The sequence below is a fragment of the Gopherus evgoodei genome, chromosome 2 (genome assembly GCF_007399415.2).
Source record: "Gopherus evgoodei ecotype Sinaloan lineage chromosome 2, rGopEvg1_v1.p, whole genome shotgun sequence".
NCBI classification, from domain to species: Eukaryota; Metazoa; Chordata; order Testudines; family Testudinidae; genus Gopherus; species Gopherus evgoodei.
In genome coordinates this window covers 205,293,500-205,315,632 of record NC_044323.1, presented here as the reverse complement: position 1 = coordinate 205,315,632, position 22,133 = coordinate 205,293,500, and the positions used below count along the sequence as shown (strand labels likewise).

Below are 22,133 nucleotides of genomic sequence, written 5' to 3'. Positions count from 1 at the left end.
TTTTCCTTTAGGCTCCAGAGACAGCAATGATCCAGATGCAGGTCTGGAGAGTAACCATCTTCCTGGGCTTTTAATCATGGCTCTGTCCATTCTATTTCCTTTACTCTGGCACCTGTCTGACTTAAGGGAAAGAGGGGAGAGGGAGAGAATGAAGGGGGTTGAGTATCTGTGGAGCAAGGTCAAGAAGCAAATACTTTACTGGGGCCTGGCTGGACAGCAGGTAGCCTTGTTATATATCTGCTAACTGATTTTAGATTTTTAGAGCTGAGGAGGGCATGGTCAGGCAAGACGTGGCTTGCTGATGTCACCCCAGTACAGCAGGGACATAGCGAGGGAGTTTGCTTGTGAGAGAGACATGGCCATTGACTCCCAATTACATTGTTTTGGGGATTGATTGGTTTTTTCGGTCTTGTTTTCCAGACAAAAGCCCTGTGGAAATTAAACACAATAATGAGGGGAAAAAGTTATGTTTTATAAATAACAAGGACCAACGTAGGTTGACATTAGCTTTGTGTCCTTCCCTGCTACACCAGACTTCTGAGGAAGGGGCAGGTACCACCCTGGCAGCTGAGCTCCCCTGCCTGCCTTGAAAGGGAATATGAGAGGCTAGGCAGAGCTGGCACGAGTCAAGGCTCCTCTTGGATTCCCTGCAGCTGGCTTTTCCAGCATCAGCTGTTCCTTGGAGTGGTCAGAGGTTATCCTGCTGTGTGGCCAGGTGCACCCTGGGAGGCCCCCTGGTAGAAAGGGGCCTTGAGAGGGGTTGGACAAAGGGAGCACCACTCACCCAGCAGCTGTGGGGGCCCTGCCTGGGCGAAGACAGCCGCGGGAAAGGCAGCCAAAGGGGGATGAGGCCATAAGAGCCAAGGGGACAGCTGGACAGACCAGAGAGCCGCAGCACTGCCCCTGTCCCTGACACTGCTGCCGCAGGCCCTGCCAGCAGCATCCGGGCTAAGAGTCCCCTTACTCTGCCCTGGGGTCGACGACAGGCTCTCGACACATTCTCGCAAAGCCCCTGCTGCACCACGTGGGCCGCGCGCCCTAATCCCAGTGTGCCGCGGCTGCGCGCGCAGCTCAATCTCCCGCTCTCCTCTCCCTGGGCCGCTGCCGTGAGTCCACCGCCTCAAAAAACCAGTAGCCCCGCCCCTTTATTTTAGAACCCGATCGACTCCGTCGTCTACCCGCGCAGGCGCGCTGGCGTGCAGCATCAGGTCCCGCCCCCTGAGTATCCTGATAAGCCCTTACGGCTTTCCGTAGCTGGTCTTCCCTTCCTGACGCAGGCGGAGCGCAGCGGCGGCCGTTCCTGTCAGGTACAGACAGGCCCAGCGAGATGGCGGCGCAGAAGATCAACGAGGCGCTAGAGCACGTCGCCAAGGCGGAGAAATAGTGAGCGCGGCGCCGGAGGCCGAGGTCCGGCCGGGGCTGTCCCTGCCCAGGGGGCCGCGGGCCGGGCTGTGTCCGGGCTGGAGAGTGGCTGCGCCGCTCGCTGCTGGGAGAGGGCCGAGGAGGGGGACGGGCCCTGTTCCAGGCCCCGGGCGTTCGCGGAGCAGCCGCTTCCTCCGGTTTCCCCGTGGCTCCGGGCTGTCATCGGCCCCAGCCTCCCTGCGCGTTCGCGGGGAGAACTACAACTCCCAGCGTGCCGTGCGCGGGTCGGGAGCCGCGGGGGGAGGGGCGGTTAGGGGGACTGTGGGGTTCCAACGTGAGGAGGGAGAGAGGCCGCGCCTGCTTCCGGGAGCATGGCAGCTGGGGGGAGGGGCACTAGCCAGGGGTTCATGGAGTTTGTGGTGGAGGAGCAGGGCCCGAGTGTGACCGTGGGCAAGTTGCTTGTCTGTGTCTTAGCTCCCCACCTGTAACACGGGGCGCTGTGAGAACAGCCCCATTAACAGTGGAGAGTGTGGTCACAGAAATATCTTGCGTGGATAGCGGGGCCCTGAGCTTTCAGAGTTCCCCTAACTCTAGATGGGGGCAGTGACAGGCCCCTCAGCTAGAATGGCTGCTCACACCTACGGGAAGCCTCTTCCACTCCCCAAGAGTTTGAAACAGACACTGGAAGGCTGATGGAGAGAAAAGGGAAGCTGAGGCAGGTGAATGGGAGAACTAAGATGAAGGAGAAATGCGTTAGAAATAAAAACTGAAAAGAGATGAGGTAGGAAACTTGTGCTTGGCGTTTGTTCAAGCAGTTTCAGTGCTCAGGACAAACTTATTTTGAAAGCAAATCATTTACATATAGCTACTTTTGCTGTTTATTTATATATAGGATGATGGCACCAGAAGGCTACCAAGCAAACTGTTGTATTGAGAACAGTATAAATACATTAGATGTAATCATTGTTCCAAAGAGGTTGTGATTTAAGTAGCCAAGAGAGACAGACAAACACTGTAAAACAGTGGTTTTCAACTTGTGGTCTCTGGGGGTCTGCAGACTGTGTCTAAGATTTCCAAAGAGCTTCTCACCTCCATTCAAAACTTTGTAGGGGTCTGCAAATGAAAAAGGGTTGAAAACCACTGCTATAGACAGACAATATACGCCATGGGAAGTACAACACGTGATAGTTAACTTTCAATTCCAAAACCTCCATCCGAAACAATTTTTTCCACTATTGCTAAATAAAAGTGCTTTGCTTCCAAACTCCCCACTCAGCAGAAATAATTTGAGGCTTATCCTGAAAAGAGAGGGAGAAATTACAGAATGTCCAAAATTGTCTAAACATTTGTTCCTGGTCTGATCCGGATGGAGCAGTGGGGCCCAAATTGTTGTTCCTTACTTACCAACCCATAGTATCTGGCAGTTCTCTTCCATTTCTCTGTATTTCACATGGATGGGTGAAGATGGCTTCTGGTGAAGTTTCAAAGGGGATGGGAGGCAGTGGCCCCTTGCAGGCCTGCCTCCTCTTCCTCCCACGTTGCCACTTCTTCCTGCTCTCAACATATATAGATTTGTTTCTGTTGTTTTAAGAAGAGGTTCTTGTTTCAACCATTTATTCATTATTGATGGACTTTTGATTTGCATTTCAGCCTGAAAACTGGATTCTTAAAGTGGAAACCAGACTATGATAGTGCAGCTACTGAATATGGAAAGGCAGGTACGTATGACTATAAAAGGGAATGCATTTTATAGGTTTAAATAATCCAGTAATTTAATCTTAAATAATATTTTAGATGTTGACATTTGAAAACATTGTCTGTAAATCTGTAGATAGTTATGAGGGCGGGGAATAAAATAAAGAACCAAATCTTTCTAATTTACTATGAAATACATTTCAAATTGTGCTTATGTATTTTAAATATTTATTTGAAATTATTAGAACTAATAACACGTAAACTGCATCTCAGTGCAAATTACAATTTTAACTATGTTACTTGCAAAATATGGTTGAACACAGAGTTAAACAGACTTTTGAATAAAATTGAAAAACTTTTATTGTGAGGCATAGCTAGACTTTTTTTTCTTTTGTTTGTAAATAGTCTGCGTATGAGTGTGTGCGCGCGTGCATGCTCATGTCCACTCTGCATGGGAATCCCTGTTGTCTTCAGTGGGAGCTCCATGCCAGGAGTGGCAAAAGAGTTGGACTTTGAGTGAGGAAGGGAAATTCTTAATGCTGTACAGATGCAAATATCCTCTCCCTTCCTGCTCAGTTTAGGTTGATGAGGATGAAGGGAGAAAGCTATCAGATTCCTCAAGGTTAATGCTTTGCTGTTGGCTCTCTGACATACCCTGCTCCATTTCTTAAAAATCTTTTGGAACCCTTGGACACAGATGGTGCTCTTAGAATCCAGTTGTGTTTATATGGTGTAACTTTCCATTGGTATGCAGGTGATATTTAGATCTGTCTTGGCCTTCCTATTGCAATGCCATCCTGGTTTTGCCTGATTGCTGTCTTGGATACCACTAAACTTTGTAAAATTAAATCTCTTTTTGCACCATTTCTCCTTCTCCCCTGTCCCTCCTACCTTCCCTCTTGCTCTTTCCCCCTGCTCCTACCTCCCTTCCCTTGAGCGCCCTGGGAACTCTTGTCAGTGGTCTTATAACACCATCTTCAAATAAACTTTGCTGCTTCAGATTTATTTTTGACAGCTATCTCAGTGTTCTGTCTTGAGTTTTATTTTGTTGAATTTAAATCTCTCAGTATTGAGACTCTTTTTTAGTAAGATTCTGAGCAGAAATTCTACTGAATGTTTTTGACAGCTTAAGTCTTGAGGATTTCTGCTCCTTATTTGCATGTATTCCAGAAAGTGTCACACTAATATAAAATGTAGCAGCCCAATTCTATTAGATTAATTTTTGTCTAATCACGCTATCCTCCTTCCAGAATCTGTTTCTTCCACTAATAGCATCTGCAGCATACCTTTCTGGCCTAGTACACATCATATTCCCAGTCACTCACTTAGATATTAAATTATTGGTTTTGTTTTCGTAAGTCATCAATAGCAACTGGGGGGGGGGGGGAGAATGTGTGTGGGTGCGTGCATGTGCTCCCCAGTAGTAGAGTTGAGCTGAGTCTGCTCTGATTTTTAAAATCCTGATTAAATGAGAACACATTAGCTAGTTAGTTAGGTTTCTTTATAATGTAATGTGCCCAGAACTAATTATGAAGGCTGGTATTTATTTCAGGTGCACTTCATTGTTGATGGAGATCTTGATTTAGGAGGGAAACTGCAATGAGGCAGCACTTCTAATGTTTTAGAACCTTAAAATAAACTTATTTGGCATCATTTCTGGTTAGTGAATGGAAAGGATGCTGAAGTGCAGGTATTCAGCTGAGAAGAGGGGCTGACTATAGTGAAAATCCAGTTGTCTGCATTGTATAGAGGGAGAAAGTACTAATAATTTAAGAATGATTCTTATGAGCCTTGATATAAAGTATAATAAATTGATAAAGAATGTAATTAAATACTTTCATTATGGGGCAGATTTTTAAAGATATAGAGGCCAAAAGATGCAGATAGACGCCTAGTGGGGGATTTTCAAAGGGGTCTAGGCAGCCACCTTCCATTTGAAAATCCCACTACATGCCCAGCTGCATTTTTAGGTGGCTCAATACTTTTTAAAAATCTGGCCTTGTGTGTCTTGAACAATAGATGAAAGAAGGAAAATGGCAAAACATAAACACTTTTTTTTTTTTTTTAATTCTTCTTTGTAGGTGTTGCTTTTAAGAATGCCAAACAGTTTGACCAGGCAAAGGACGCTTATTTGAGGGAAGCTGAAGCACATGCAAATAATAGAGCGTATCTTTTCACTGATGGTTAGTTCAGTATTCAAGGAATTGAATAACTATTTAGCAATCAGAACTGGACTAAGGGAGGGGGTGGTGTGGAAAGATGTAAGAGACAGACAGACAGACTAAATATTAAGAGGCTTCTTAGCTAATTTCCAAAATTCATTTTAAAGAAAGAATTCAAGCTCCCAAGAAAACAATCTGGTAAATGAAAAATAAGAAACCCCACGAAGCAGGAACCATCTTATTTTGTTTGGCCAGTCACTAGCACAGTGGGGCCCTGGTCTATGATTGGGATGCCCAGGTACCATTCAGCACATTATTATTATGTTTTTATTATTTATTAGATTAACAATCATATTAACAGATTCTAGTGTTACTGGATTTAGTCCTTAGATTTCCTTGATATTTTTAGTTTTTGAGGGGGGGTTTTGTTTCTGGGGTGTGGGATGACTTAGATGGGATCTCCTCTTTTTAGTTTGTAACATAGCTTTTCAGTTGAAGAAATCTCCCTTAGGGAATATGTGTGCTAATTTTTTTTAGTTAATAATTTGTATGGTTTTTGCCATGCGGTGCCTAGAAATGGGTGGTGCACATTAAACATGTTGCTAAAAGGTTAGCTAACATTACACTATCTAACACAATGTAGTAACCAAAGCTCTTTAATTAAATATATGTAATCTAGTTTCGTCAGCTCTTTCATAGTTGGATATATATTGAATTTTATTTTGCCCTTACGTTTATTTAAAACAAAACAAACAAACAAAAAAACTAGCATGCATACTTATCAGATTAGTTTTGCCTCTGTATAAATTTATTTTTGGAACTATATTTAGATAAAAGTTTGGTTTGCTTAATCCTCCAATAAATTATGTTTGATACATAATTACCTGTCAGATTTTTATGACTTGTATCCTTAACTTTGGCTCTGTTACTTCCAGTCTCTTCCATGCTGCCAAGTAAGTTTAAATTCCTCAGTTAATTTGATGCATTTCCCAATATACTATGTGTATCTAAAGATGGGACTATTTAAAAGATGCATACATTTGGGGCTAAGTCTGCTTTCATTTAAATAAATGGCGAAGTTTCCATTATTTTCACTGGTTTGTGATCAGACTTATTAGTGACTGCATGCTGAAAAGCTTTTGAGACTGTGCAAATCCCACTGAAGTAAATGGAAATTATGACTTTTTAGCACTTCTCAGGATTAGTTCCAATATCTCTTGATTGATCATCAATAGGCTATTACTCAGGATCTGCTTATTTCATTTTGAGGTTTTGCTTACTGCATGTATGATTAAGATAATAAATAATTTATTTCTCTTCACACACTTGACATTTCTTCTGTGTCTCTAATTACCAGAAGGGTGCCCTATAATATTAGCTGTTCTTAATTCTATTAGTAGTGTGTGTTTTAAAAATTTTTCATGCCACTGTGGTCTAGTCTGTGTAGTGGAAACACAGTCAGACATTTCCTACCCTCCCATTCCTCCAACTCATGGCAAATAATGAAAAGATTGTGTGATTAGTTTGAAGCACTGATACAAAATTTGCCACACACAGTACATGTTACAGAAGCAGGAAGGTATCTTTGGTCTGGGCTGGGAAACACGATGCTTTTTCAGTGCTCCAAATATGGTCAAAAGCACTTTATCCATAGAAGACAACACTGTCACGGTCTCAAGATTACTGCACCTTTATCCCCAACTTGTGGTCCACTCCAGGCTCTGGTAGGCCATCATTCTTCCAACCCTTCAGCAGGATTGGAGCCCCATTGGATAAAAGTGTCTCTTTGCTAGATCAAAAGAAGGTCTTGATACAAACACAGCTATTTATATCAAAGTCCTTTCTTTGTTGCTCAGTGTCTGGAAAACCCAGTTTGAATCAGTTTGTGCAGACTACCACTGGGGGTGGCATGTCTTTAGAGTTGCTTACGGTGTTAGTGACTGTCCTTAATCATTATCCACTGTTTTAGTTCCTGAAGTGTTACCATAGCTGCTCCTCCATGGAGTTGAATACAATCATATGTAAACTATTCAGGAATGTAATGAAGTGGTCCCCAAAGATACAGCACAAGGTTGCAATATCTATCACTAGCACACAAGTGAGAAACTGTCTTTTTAAATAAAAACCATGTAAAATGTTTGAAATGTATGCGTCATTATGAGTCACCATTAGCTGATGAATAGTAACTCTTGCTACATAATGAGACGTCACTTCAACTCAGTGAAATAACACTGTGAATAAACGTAATTTCTTTTCTCTTTGCAGAGCCTATGAACAAGCAGGCATGATGTTAAAGGTATTTACTGGTCACTTTGTGCTTCTTCTGTAACAATAAGAAGTCTCCCGTGGACAGTTGTATTTGCAACTATATATGCAATTTTCAGCTTGAAGCATTAGCATTAAAGTGGTGCTAGCACTTCCAGTGTTGACATTTATTTTTCCCCTCCAAGAATTTTAAATGATGCAACATTCTTTGGTGGTTGAAACTTGGTAAATCAAAATCAGGAGTGGGGAGGTTGAGTTTAGTATGTATGTATATATTAAGAAAAGAGAAATGTACTTCATAGTATCAGCTTATTTTTTTTGAGTTCAGGTAAATGTGTCCTGTTGTCACTTACTGGGGAGACACCATCAAAGGGGCAGGAAATTAGATTTGAATTTGAGATTTCTTCCTTCTGCTCTTATGAGAGGGGAGGGGAAGTTCACCTGTGTCCCCTGATTATTCTACACTACTCTACTCTGTCTCCTTCCAATGCTCCACAGAATCAGAGGGCTATCCGTGTGTAGATCCTGTACTTCTGTATTGGCTCTGCCTGCCTCTAGAGTTATTCTTCCATGAAATTTTTATGATAGAAAAATGACTAATGATGACAAGGTCATTGTTAACTTCTGAATTCCTAGTCGTTGGCAGGGTTGATGGTGTCGCAAAGAGCAACCAGTCACATGTTCTCTCTCATTGTGGCATCTTGACTTCTGCAGAGGTAGCTCTGCTAGGTTGAGGGGGAGGGAGGAGTTGGTACCTATTTTATAGCTGTGCTCCAGCTCCACAGACTTTCTGCACTGTGTACAACAAGCCAAAAATATCAGAAATGAAAGAGTTCTTGTAAATGTTTGTTAGTTTTTCCTGTAGGAGGCATAGGTGTAAATTTGGATTAATTGATTATTCCCATAAGAAGCTGCAAAATAACATTTCAGCACCGGATCCAGAAGTGCTTGGAAGCTATGGTGTAACAAGACAGGTTCATACTCCATCCATCAAAGTATCTGCCGTACTCATTCCAAGGCAGATGCAATAAAGAACATACATCAATAAAAGAATCTTCTTTACATAGGCAAACTCATTAGCTTTTGCTAGTTTTGGTATGGGACAGCCTACATGGTACATAATATTTTACTTCATGCCATTTGGGAATTGCCATAAGGTAGAATTACCTTGCAGTAAACATACTAAGGCATTGTTAACTTCTTCGCCTATCCCTTGATGCGAGGATACTTGCTAAGGGGATTCATTGGGTTTTTAAGTGAGGAACCCAATTCATGCCCTGCAGATTTTCCCACAGAAGTGACAGGTGTAACCTTGGAAAAGACATAGTTCTTGGCTGGACTGTTTTTGCCCTTTCTTTCCTCCTTTGTCACTTCTCTGTCTCATGAGCGCATCTTTTCTCAAAGCGAGCTCTGGCTTGGTGCATAATGTGGTGCCACTGTGTTCTGTTCCGCGCCGAGACCTTCCAGTTTGCTGGATTGATGCCTCCCTTTTTAAGGTGTACTTTCAGTATGTCTTTGAAGTGCTTTTTCTGTCCTCTGTGAGCCTTTCTTCCCTGACTTAACTGAGAGAAGAGTACTACCTTCGGAAGGCGAGCGTCAGGCATACGTACACAGTGGCCAGCACAACGGAGTTGGTGTTTTATGACCTGTGCTTCTATACTGCTTACGTTGGCTGCAGAAAAAATGCTGATGTTAGCTGATTCTGAGAATCCTCCAGAGGTAGCACTCCAGCCACTTGAGATGTCATCTATAGGGTACCCAGGTCTCGCATCCATAGAGAAGGGTGGGGATGACAGCTGCCTTGCAAACCAAGATCTTGGTGCCTGTTTGCAGATTCCTATAACTGAAGATTCGTTTGAGTAGTCTTCCAAAGGATGTGCTGGCACAGCAGATCCTGTATTCAGTTTGTGTCAATGCTGGCTGTTTCACAGAGGTGGCTGCCTAGGTATAGAAAATGGTCCACATTTTCCAGGGGCACTCCGCTGATGGCGATTTGTGGAATACAAAGAATAGTTTGTGCAGGTAAGGGCTGGTAGAGTACCTTGGTTTTCCCGATGTTGAGAGAGAGCGAGAGAGAGAGAGAGACAGACTCAGGCTGTGATAGGCATCTGCAAAAAGATTTAGGATACTTTGCAGGTCGGTCTCTGTTTGCGAGAAAGATGCAGTCATCTGCATAGTGAAGGTCAGTGATGCCAAATCTCATGATTTTAGATTTTGTTTGGAGACGCTGGAGATTGAGTTGACCACCACCCATATGATACTCAATCCTGATTTGATCAGGAAGGCGGTCATGAATGAGAATCAGTATCATGGCAAGGTAAATGGAGAAGAGTATTTGGAGCAGTGACACAGCCCTGTTTGACACCAGTGCAAATGATGAGTGGTTCGGTCTCTGAGCCATTGCACAGAATGGTGACAGTCATCCCATCATGATGATGGAAATGAATTTCTGTGGACAGCCAAACCTACACAGCACCTTCCATAGGGCTTCATGATTGATAGAATCAAAGGCCTTGGTTAGATCGATGAACGCCATGAACAGTTCCTGGTGGTGTTCTCTGTACTTTTCCTGAATCTGTTATGCCATGAAGATAATGTCAGTTGTGCCTCTGGATGGCCTGAAGACACACTGTGATTCGGGGAGATGGAGAGGAGGGCAGTACCTCTGTAATTCCTGCACAAAGATTTGTCCCCTTTCTGGAATATTGTAAAAATGTTGGTGTTCTTAATGTCAGGTGGACTTTCTTCGCAGGTCCAGGTTTTGTTGAGAAGTTGGCAGAGTTTGTGCTGGAGCATTGTTCTACCAGCTTTAAAAGCCTCCATTGGGGTGCTGTCTGGGCCTGATGCCTTGTGATTTTTTTCTGGGAGTTATACCTGCGTCCTCTGTATGCTTGTTTGTACTGTGGATGTTGCAGCTTACTTTGCTGGGAGCTGAACGCTACAAATGTAACGCTATGCAATACAGAATACACTTCTACCCGGATATATAATGCGACCCGATATAACATTAATTCAAATATAATGTGGTAAAGCAGTGCTCTGGGGAGGTGGGGCTGCTCACTCCAGCAGGTCAGAGCACATTGATATAACACGGTTTCGCCTATAATGCAGTAAGATTTTTTTCGGCTCCCGAGGACAGCATTATAACAAGATAGAGGTGTATTTTCATTTGGTCTTTTATATATTATTATAGTTCCTGACACTGTTCCAACTTTTTCTTACAGGAGATGCAAAAACTTCCTGAAGCAGTTCAGCTGATTGAGAAGGCCAGTATGATGTACCTGGAGAATGGAACACCTGACACAGCAGCTATTGCACTGGAACGGGCTGGAAAGTAAGCCTGCAATATTGGTAGCTAGGACAAATCACAAAACATTGATGTCGTTTTTTTACAGACTGTTGTTTTGTTTGAATCCTGTACTAGGAGAAAACTTTACTATTTGAGCTGAAGAATAATAATGCTGGCTTGTATTTATTTCAGGCTAATAGAAAGTATGAACCCTGAAAAGGCTGTACAGCTCTATCAGCAGACAGCATCAGTGTTCGAAGTAAGTACTACCATTTTAATTTGAACAATAAAGGAAATAAAGATTGAGTAGAAGGAGGAAGTGTTGAAGGTCAGTCAGTCTAAAATAACTCTGCACACAGATAGCTGTAAGGTGAGGTAGAGTTTTGAGCTCTATCTTGTTCTCTATTCATCCACTGCTGTGATAATGTTGCACAGGAAGTCACGCAGATCCTATTGGGATATTTAATGTAAAGGTGCAGTGTCAGAGTCCCTACCAGTACTCCACCCCCCACCGTATAGGATCTGATTTTAATCTCCTATCCAGCTTCCTCCCACTTCTTGGGCAGTCCAGAGGGAGGGAGCTCTGCTGAGTAAAAGTATTAAGGCCATGGGAGAACCCCACATTGACCTGAGCTCATGCCTTATGTTTATATTTCATTTATTAAAAAAACAAATAAATAAAAGAGAGAAGTTGCGTAGAATTAAGCCACAAACGTGTAAAACCTTTTGGTTTTGTTCTGCTCCTTTAGAATGAAGAACGTTTACGACAGGCTGTAGAATTACTAGGGAAAGCCTCAAGACTTTTAGTCAGAGGACGCAGGTATAACTCTTTATTTTCTGAAAACCTAAGTTTTCCTCTAAATGTAATTGTAATCTTTACTGCTGAGTTTCACTGAATCTACGTATTGCCTCTTCAAAAGTCACTATCTGGAAACAGAAGATTATGTTCATACCTGTCAAGACTAAGATCCAGTTTTTCTGCTGGCTATACCTGAGTGCTGAAAAACTCACCTGTGATTTTTCTTGTTTTGGTTTTTTGGTGCTATAAAATTTTTAGTGTTCCTCCTAATAATTCAGTGAAGAAGATTTATGAATTAATGAGAACCTGGTGTGCTTCATCTCTACAATTCTTTATCAATGTGAATTATTCTCCATAACACTGGGTAGTAAGCACTTAATATTCTACCCAATTTACACATGAGGGAATCTAAAATAGGGGAATTAAGTGACTTACCCAACCAAAGCAACCCATATACAGGTGTCTGATTCTGAATCAAGGGTGAAGAATTTGACTTTCAATCCTCAGGTTCACCTGTTTTTCTAATGCTATTGGTTAGTAAGTAGTACCAAATTTTACCATGATTTAGCATAAACATACATAACAACGTATAGCTCACTATAAGGCTGTCTTTGAGTCTGTGTTCCTGGTTAAATTTTGTCAAGTCTTGAGTGTGTGCTGTAATTGTGAGCAACAATGGTAATCTAAAAAGAAACAAGGAAAACCATTATATTACAGGGGTGGAAGGACTGTCAGGTGAGATGTGTACATTAATGTTTTTTGAGGCTAGCTTGATTGTCATACTGATTTATAGAGGCCACGTTATATCTGATGTCACTTGGGGTTTGCAACATCATGTAACTTGAATATAATTAAAGTGGAAATCAGTTATGAAGCATATTTTTTGTTTTCATTATCAATCACAACAGCAGACTTAGACATAATTTGTGTGAGCAGATCAGGGAGGTCCTACTGTACTTCTGTGGATGTCAGAAGAGTAGTCTAAAATATCAGTATTTTTTGATTGTTTTGTGAGTTTCAGTGAAATATGTTGAATCACTTAGCTGCCATGTGAAGTCCTCAATACATTCAGTTATAGTAAATTGCATCCAAAATAGCTTGATTAGAGTATGAAGTTAGTGATTTATAGCTGACAAATGTAATATGAACCTCTGAGTGGCTAATGAAATTTTAAATTCTGTGCTTCTTGATTACATGCCTTTTCCAAGTCTGAACAATTCTTTTATGTTTAAAAATTTAAAATAGTAGACCATGAAGGTGGAGTTCCAAAGTTCTCTTAAATCGCATCGTTTTTACATCCATGTTACAAAACACTGGCAAGTACTTTGATAAATTTTAAATGTATGCAAAACTTTAAAAATGCCTCTCCAGGATATTAGGCAGGATGATTGTTGTTTTCTGCAACCTGAAATCACCTACTGTTTATCTGAAAAGACCCCCTCTTGTCGTCTTTTTTTTTTTTTTTTTTTTTTTTTTTATTAAAAACATTTGTGTTCACATTGCAAGTATATTCCTCAGGTATAAAAAGAATGGAGAACTTGGACAGTCCCACTAAAGTTTGAGTTTCATTAATTTTATATGTAGATTATGATAAGCATGTCTGTGTGGTTTAAAATCTATACTGTAGGTATGTGGGGAGGTTTTTTGTTAAATAAGAAACAGGGTAGTGCCAAACCTTCTCAGATAAATTGATGTTTCAGTAGCTGACATTTGTCCCTTCCAGTGCCAAACTAGTACTCGAGCTTGATGCTGATACTGTGCTGTTAAAGGTGTCACCTTTTGGATGAGATGTTTCATGAAGATCCTCACCACATCTGTCCTCAAATATCCAGTGTGAACTTTTGGATCATTAGCCTTGATGTACTTTCTACCTAAATTTACTCTGAAGTTTTAGTTGGATACAGTTGGATACAGTGTTCACTTCCTGTTCAACAGCTGTAGTGTTGTGTTGTGACTTGTAAAATAGTTGCTATATTTCAACAGTTTGTGCATGTACGACTGCTTGGTTGGAAATATTAGCTCTGTGTGCACTTTTACTGCCTGAAATGATCCTTGCTCAACATAACTGATTACCAAGATATTTGCAAGTAAATAATCCATTTCCTTTCTATTTTGCATTATTTGGATTTACACCTATAGAGTGTTTAAATTCTTGCTGGATCCCACCAGGATGTTCAACGCCAGATTAGACCAGAGCTCAGCTCTTTACAGGAATGAGTCCTGTCCACTTCTTTTACGTGGTTTTGGGTACCCACAATTCATCACCATGAGGTGTTTTTATTTAAAAAAGTAATGTGGACTGGATTGTGACTTCCTTGAATGTATTGGGTTTACCTGAAAGATTACACTTTTGTTTTCACATCGGTCTGGGACCTGGCAATGACAGGGACAGAAATGCTAGAAAAGTATAGCACATAAATTTATGGATGCTCTGATTAACATAAAACTAAACTTTTCTGGCATGTGACATTTATTGCTTTCACACTGAAGCACTGATTTCTGGATTTCACTCTAGTATTCTACCTAGTTACTCAAAAATAACAGGATTTTTGAAAGGTGTATTTTTTTAACCTTTGCAATGTTACAGTGATGCCCTCAAGATTGAAGACCAAATGAAAACTTTAAGACTTGATGATGGTTTAGTGTTTAGATTACCTTGATTCTTAATGCCAGTGGATTTAAACAAAAATGGTGGCTTTTTTCAGTGTGGGAAAAAAATTGTTTAGAAGATGCAAATATGAACTCCTTTTTAATAAACTTCATGCGGACTACTGAAATATCTTTACAGCTCCGGTGCCTTTTTTACCACCTACAAACATTAAAATACGCACATCAGAAGGCTCTAATCACTGGTTTCTTACACTTCCTTCTGTGTGTGTTCTCTTTTCTAGATTAGATGAGGCTGCGTTGTCTATTCAGAAGGAAAAAAGTATTTATAAAGAAATTGAAAATTATCCAACATGTTATAAGGTAAAGACCTGAGTGAATGTTTCTTTCCTTTTTATAAAATAGAAATGTGCAAAGGGAAATTGATTGGCCTGTGGGTCTGCAGCACCTCTAACTGAATGGCACTGTATGCCTTGCAGTCCAGGATAAACTTCTTACTGGATGAGCACCTCCTGGATGGCTTTCCCCTCCTTTCACCCACCCCTTAACAGTTTTGAAAATGCTGAAGATAGCTGTCACAGATAATCAGAATGGTTGTAAGAGCTTTCTGATAATTGTATTGAAAATGCTAAAAGATAAAATATCCGTATAAGTGAACCTGCAAATACAGTTAAATCTTTGGGCTACATGGGATGGGAGACATGTTAATTTATTTTTATAAATTAGTGTTGATGACAGGAAATAGGGCTAGATATTTTGAATGAATGTATTAACTGTTTGGACAAATGATAGGATTTTATGACAAGATGCTTAAAATAAGCAAAACATTGGTTTGTGGTTTCAAAATTCTTGATAGGTTTACAAATTTAGAACTGAAAGACAAAATTATTCTATGTTCAGATAATATGAGATTACAACAGAATTGGTCCACTTTGATCTTTGTCTCTACACCACTTTTAAAAAAAAAAATGGGGCTAATTTAGCTACGAGTCAGGAAAAAGATCTTGGCATCATCGTAGATAGTTCTGTGAAGATGTCCACGCAATGTGCAGAGGCGGTCAAAAAAGCAAACAGGATGTTGGGAATCATTAAAAAGGGGATAGAGAATAAGACTGAGAATATATTATTGCCCTCTTTATAAATTGATGGTATGCCCAAATCTCGAATACTGCGTATAGATGTGGTCTCATCTTAAAAAAGATATACTGACACTAGAAAAGGTTCAGAAAAGGGCAATTAAAATGATTAAGGGTTTGAAGAGGGTCCCATGTGAGGAAAGATTAAAGAGGCTAGGACTCTTCAGCTTGGAAAAGAGGAGACTAAAGGGGGATATGATAGAGGTATATAAAATCAACTTGTGGAACTCCTTACCTGAGGAGGTTGTGAAGGCTAGGACTATAACAGCGTTTAAAAGGGAACTGGATAAATTCATGGTAGTTAAGTCCATAAATGGCTATTAGCCAGGAAGGTAAGGAATGGTGTCCCTAGCCTCTGTTTGTCAGAGGATGGAGATGGGTGGCAGGACAGAGATCACTTGATCATTGCTTGTTAGGTTCACTCCCTCTGGAGCACCTGGCATTGGCCAATGTTGGTAGACAGGATACTGTGCTAAATGGACCTTTGGTCTGACCCGGTAAGGCTGTTCTTATGTTGTTCTTATGATAGATCCACAGCTGGTGTAGATCAATATTTTCAGAGCCCATCACTTTTTTTCATTTGGGAATGTGGAGCAGGTAACAGTGTAGACCAATTGGCTGCCTCATTGGTTCTAGTGTTCTTTTACACCTATCCTGAGCAATCTACAGGACTTTTGGTATTGAATTCACTCGTTAGTAACCAAATATAAGAGACTTTACTTCTATTATGATCAGTCATTTCTTTTATTTTAGAAAACTATTGCTCAAGTCTTAGTTCATCTTCATAGACATGACTATGTTGCTGCAGAAAGATGTGTTAGGGAAAGTTACAGGTAAGGCGTATATTTGCCTCATTGTTTTCAAACTTAAATTTTGGTTATGTTGAAAATTAATTCATATCAATATTTATGAAAGAGCCATGTGGCAATTCTATATTTCCACAAGTTTGAAGCCTGTACTCTGTTGGTTTGGTTTATGGACAACAATGCAGTGTTTTTTGAAAGACTGCCATTTGAAAAACAGTGTTGTTGTTTTCAAATGGTCAGTTGTAGTTATTGATATACTATTGGTTTAATAGCAAGACATGCATAAACTTATAAATACTTTCATTGTTTATTTTATTGCTTTTCCAATTGCTCTAAGAAGAATTTTGTTCAGTTCACTACTCTTCCCTTTTCTGTTCCTTCTTCCCAGATTATCTGCTCAGCTTTAATAAAAGCTGAATAAACAATACAGGGTTGTTGCTGTTGCACTTAAAAAAAATAATTAATTATTCATTTTAATTACTGCCTCATTTTAGTATCTGTTTCTTTCATACACTGAACAGAGGTGAATTAGCTCTTGTAACTGTTCAGTATGGATAAAGGACTTTTTGATTGTCACCAATTGAATTTACTGATCTTATTTTGTTATTTTCTTGCCACTTTTTACATTGTAGTCTTAAAATACAAAATGCACAATATCCGAAGATGATTAAAAATGGATCATTTTAACCTACATCTTTACCTTGCCTAATCTCAAACGCTTATGATTCTATACATGCAGTGTAAAAGAAAAAATATGACTAGTAAACAGACACTCATGAGGTTTAAGGCACTTCTGTCATTTGGGACCATGCAGACAACTAAATGTTTTTTTTAAAAAAATAGATGAGATCTGTTAATAATTTACATGGTTAGATGATCATACAGTCAGAAATACATTTTCATGCCATTAGACATTTGTATTCAGCCTGGGTTTTAATACTTATTTAAGCAATACCATAAAATTATATAAACACAGCTGCCTGTCCCTCTGCTCTTAATCGTTGATATGTAAACATAGACAAAGAGTTGAGTGCTGTGAGTGGACAAGTTAAATGTTTTAAACGAACTTTGTTTCCTTCAGTATACCAGGATTCAGTGGAAGTGAAGATTGTGCAGCACTAGAACAGCTTCTAGAAGGATATGATGACCAGGACCAGGATCAAGTTTCTAATGTCTGTAACTCACCACTCTTCAAGTACATGGACAATGATGTAAGTTAACATTTCATATGGATTTTCCAAAACCTTTTTCCTGGTAAGAAAGAGAGAACTGTTTTGGCAGAAAAAAACTGGAGTTATTGTATGTTTGTCCTGGATTTGCTCTCCCACCCTCCAGCTTCTTGTGTTTTCCACTTTACTGCTCACCACTTGTAAATTTCCACATTCCTCTGATCTTCTCTCTTATCTGGAAGGGTCAGATGAATGAGCAGCTTCTTATGGCATTCGTAAGTCTGTCTGAAAAATTGGCTGGAATGCTGTTGAATAGCATCTGAGTTCAGTTCCCTTCTGTCCCCAACATGGGCTGAAAACTCTGCTGTCAATTGCTTCAGCTCAGAAATGCGGTACTATTCATGCAAGTCCATTTTAGCTAGAAATCCATGGACTGGCCCTGAGAGATACTAAGCACCTTCAGCTTTTATTGATATCAAGAGGAGTTGCAAGCACTGCTCAGTTCTCGAGTGGTCCTGTAATTTTACACTGAGTTACCATGGCCATTTGCTATTTTAAAGAAAGATGTCTTTTTTCCTTTCAAGAAAATACTTACTATTTTTTTTAAAAATACCTGCATATTTGCAAATTGTAGAAAAGACTTAAGACAAAGGCAGTAATAGAAACTTCTGATCATCCTAGTGTAAGTTTTCTAACAATATTAATTTTCATCTAATATAACTTTTTAAAATCTGAAAATATGATGCCATCTTAATTGAAAAAGCATCTGTAAAAGACCACTTATGTGGTGGTTAATAGTTACAAAATGCAGTGCTGCACATTTAAAAAAACTGCATTGACGAGACTTGCTTATTTTAAACTTCTAGTACTTCTGTACTGTGCAACATGGCAATGATTATCCTATAAAGGAGTAGAAATCATAGTACATGTTTGCACTTTAGCACAGAGAGAATAGTACATGCGTTAGGTTCCTTTTTATGCTCTTGGAATAGAATGTTACAAAATAATTGTTGCATTTTGAGTGTAGTCAATAGACTGAGGCAACTCCTACTCACTTTACTTAAGAGTGTAGTCCCATTTAATTCAGTGTGATTCTTTCTAGAGAAAGGCAAGTAGGATTTGGCCCTATGACAATGTGGACACTAAACCTGTCATCATTTTGTTGTTTGTTGTCAGTATGCCAAGCTTGCTCTTAGTTTGGCGGTCCCAGGAGGGGGAACTAAGAAGAAATCACCAGTTACTGCACAGGACAAAGCAGGAGAACCAGCTGCTGTTGGCTCTCACGCTGAGGAGGAAGATGATGAATATTCTGGTGGACTATGCTAGTTGTAAACATGTTCAATGTTAAATATCAGACTTGCTGTTTATGGATGTTGAGCATATTCACAGGTATCAGAATTACCAGCGCTTCATTGCAATCATGATATTGAAATGCTAATATAGACTTGACAGCTTTTGGGTGCTATTACAAAAAAGCATGATAACCCACCGCTTCTTGAAGCGTTTCTGGATTCCATTCCATACACGGTAAGAACATCCTGAGTGCACTGCCTTCCTCTGATTGAAATATATGAGTAATATTGTCTCTTTTTTCTAAAAGCACATGGGTAAAAAGAAACTAAATCAGATTGGGAAGATGTATTGAAACAACTAGTTTCAAATCATTGGATTCTAGAATATTTTGAGTGGTTCTTCTGGTTCCCTATAACTTGTTTGTGATTTCTGTCCACTTTGGCAGTTTTAAAGGTTATTCAGCTTGGTGTAGTTTTTAGCACATTGAATATCTGAATAAAGACGAACTCTTTACCAGATCAGATATTTGCACAAGTTTAAGCTTCTTGGGTGTGGACCATTCCATTTATTCTGAAAACATTTTTAACGTGTAGAGGGATTTGTTTTAAATGCCTTATTTTTATAAGCATTATCCAGGAGCGTAAAAGGGTGTGGAAAATACTAAGACAACGGATATGAAGCCACCTTGCAAGTTTCTTCAGATAATCCCATTATTTTCCCATAGGTGCCTTTCATCTAAAGAAACAATATTCTCAATAGATCTTTGGTGTTACATTTGCATGCAGAGTGAGATGCTGTTTGTAATGTACATATTACAAAGGAGAAAGGAGCCAACCATAATCAATTTAAAAAAAAAAAAAAAAGACTACAGATAGATGTGCTGTTTGCCGAATATAAAGCCTCTGCAGAAAAAGAAATCAGTAAAAATCTAAGTGAAAGGTAACACTTTGGAAATATCAACACTGTTCTTCAAAAATTTGAGTTGTTTGATTTGAATTTGGAATCAGCAGTACTCTTCTACAATTATTTAAACCATAATGTAGCCAGTAGGTGGTTTGTCTTGCATTTTGTAGCTTTGGCCCAAAGTTCCCATTAATAACACATCAAAGTTATTTGAAGAACTTAAGTGTAAATCATCACAAAAATCTAATGTACACTTTAGGATCAAACTAAATTTGACTACACCAGTTTTACTATTCCATGCCCAACAGGTGACCGTAGACTTCAGTTCTGCAGAAATTTCCACAGAAGAACCCATGAAGGCCTACTATAGGATGAGGTCATCCAGAATCTGATGGGAGGGATTCATGATGTGCACAGTGCACCATGACTCCTAAATTGCAGTGAACGTTAGACCAGAAGCAAGGTATAAATGCTAATACTGTGGCTGTCACCATGTTAAGCCATCAAATGATTTCAGAAATTTTGAGAATTCTTGGAACAGTTCTGTTAAATGTACAAGTGTGAAAAAGCTTTTTGAGTTTTGATATCTGATTTAGGAACATTGTGAAAGTGTGCAAATTTTGAATATGTACCACATTGGTCAGGCAAAGCTAGTATAACATACAATGTTGATAGATGCTCCCATCAATGGGAGCGTCTATCAATCAAAGTTAGTCTATGTTTTGCTAGGATAGATGTTTTTAAAAACTGGTTCTGTCAAAATTGTGTAGTAATGGACTGAAGCTTGGATCTGAAATGTGAAGTTGTTTGAAAATACCCTTTTTAGTGTTGAACTTTCCCTGTGTGTGTGTGTTGTCACTTTATACCAGGGACATGGATATTGGAAGTTTGCTCGCACACCTTGACTTCTATAAAAAATCAAAGATAAAATTTGGCAAGTGTGAGTGTTTTTTTGCTTTTCTGTCAAGACTGGTGAGAGGGCTTTGAAGATGTGCAACTTGTCCTTTGAACAGCACTAATAAATGTACATCTTGGAGTAGCTTACTCTAATGAAGTCAATAACTTCTGTCTCCTTCACTGCTCGTGGGCATACACTATGCTCTAGAAGAGGGGCTCTTGTAGGATATCATTGATGTACTTTTTGTGTGAGGAGAACTTTACTGACTACACTGGGAATTTAAGGCTACCTGTTACACGTAATCTGGGACATCTGAGGAAAGGGAGTGTGACATGCAGAAGTGAAGAAAATTTAGTGTGCTTCTATATGTTAGTAAGACACACAGTACTGCAGTTTTTGTTTAAACTATCCCAGTGATAAAACACTAACGTTGTGTAAGACAAGGCTACAAGTCTATGCGTTCTCTTCTGAAGCAAAGCACTTATGTAACATCTGTTTTTTGTGTTGTCCAAAACCAATTTTAGACACTAACCACTAATTTTTCAAAGTATTATGGTGAGGTTTTAGCTAGACAATTCTTCCCATGTTGGTAGCGATTTTCTGACTAAAACTCGTGTACTGATTAAGGAATGTTAAGGGCAAAAATTGTTTGTACTATGCAAGCAAAGCTCATTAAAATGAAAGACTTGTTTGCATCAAAGAGAATAAAAAATTTTAATATTTGATTGCAGTGTTGCTTTCAAGACTGAAATATGAAAAGATGTCTATGGTTGAAAACTAGATAAAGTCTAATTTTTACCATGTGTTCCTCCCTATTTTAGGTAATGAAAGTGTAATAGGAATGTTACTGCCTTTAGTAAATGTGTCATTGTAAACAGATGTCTATATCATATATTTAATATTTGTTTCTGCTTCCCAAAACAGTTGGTACTTTTTTGTATTTTATCACTTAAATAATAAGTTAAAGTGAAAATATACTGTTTTGAAGTTAAAAAAAAAAACAAAAAACCAAAATGATGCCAACTAGTTCAAAATAAAAGTAAGTTTGCATGAATATGCTGAAATATTATTCACTGTATATGAAGTCAGATCTATAAATTACCTTTAATATGACTGAATTTGTATACCCAGATCCTGTGTGAAATATTCATACAATGTGAAATTGTGCTTTCTCCATACCTTGTCCAAACCTGTGAAGTGTATTAGAGTATGAAGCGTATTTGTAACAGCTCTGCAGATGCTGCCTCTTTCGGAAGAGGTTCTGTGTTTCACCAATATAAAAATAAAACTTGAAATTACAAACTTATGCTAACATTTCCTCTTGTGATGATCAGCTGGACTTCCAATTTCAGCATGAATTCCTTTGTTGGATAATCGCAAGAATCCGTTTCTTCTAAATAGTACACAACTGCAGCAACTGTCATAATGCTGTATGAAAGATGGTAGAAAAATTACAATACCTTACATACTGTACACAAATAATTTAGAATAGCTGAATCCCCGAATAGAGTTTAAAAATAGTATTCTGTTGACTTCATTTGCCAGATCTGTAATGGACATAGACAGTTCTGTGATCCTAAAAATTACATTTCATTTGTGTTCTAAAAATGTGAAGAGGATTTTTTTTTTATAGTTAGTTTTTAAAATAGTGCTATAGGAAAAAATACACTGTTTTAGCTAGGAGGAGAATTCATTTTAAAAAGGTATCTTTTTCTGTATTAGTAAAACCAAATCAAGTTATTCTTCACG

General features: G+C 39.3%; 1 protein-coding gene across 3 annotated transcripts; it reads left to right on the top strand.

The window, feature by feature from the left end:
* The first annotated feature begins 1,143 nt into the window (after positions 1-1,143).
* NAPG (NSF attachment protein gamma) lies at positions 1,144-21,690 on the top strand. Of its 3 annotated transcripts, XR_003999094.1 has the most exons (13): positions 1,144-1,383; positions 3,013-3,080; positions 5,139-5,223; positions 6,155-6,172; positions 7,485-7,515; positions 10,709-10,818; positions 10,966-11,032; positions 11,523-11,593; positions 14,464-14,542; positions 16,069-16,148; positions 17,203-17,332; positions 18,467-18,817; positions 19,795-21,690. XR_003999094.1 is itself a non-coding variant. In XM_030552744.1 (12 exons), the coding sequence occupies exons 1-12, from the start codon at positions 1,328-1,330 to the stop codon at positions 18,614-18,616; spliced, it is 945 nt and encodes a 314-aa protein (XP_030408604.1). In that variant the 5' UTR covers positions 1,144-1,327; the 3' UTR covers positions 18,617-21,690. The 3 variants fall into 3 exon arrangements, 2 of the variants coding, with proteins under 2 accessions (XP_030408604.1, XP_030408605.1); XM_030552744.1 differs by having other exon boundaries at positions 18,467-21,690; XM_030552745.1 differs by lacking the exon at positions 1,144-1,383 and adding an exon at positions 1,395-1,407 and having other exon boundaries at positions 18,467-21,690.
* Positions 21,691-22,133: the final 443 nt, after the last annotated feature.

What these genes read in the sequence shown, in the direction of transcription:
- NAPG (XM_030552744.1), top strand. Translation starts at nt 1,328, where the DNA reads ATGGCGGCGCAGAAGATCAACGAGGCGCTAGAGCACGTCGCCAAGGCG. An exon ending in AAGCAGGCATGATGTTAAAG is followed by an intron (nt 7,516 to 10,708) that starts GTATTTACTGGT and finishes TTTTTCTTACAG; the next exon opens with GAGATGCAAAAACTTCCTGA. An exon ending in AGACAGCATCAGTGTTCGAA is followed by an intron (nt 11,033 to 11,522) that starts GTAAGTACTACC and finishes CTGCTCCTTTAG; the next exon opens with AATGAAGAACGTTTACGACA.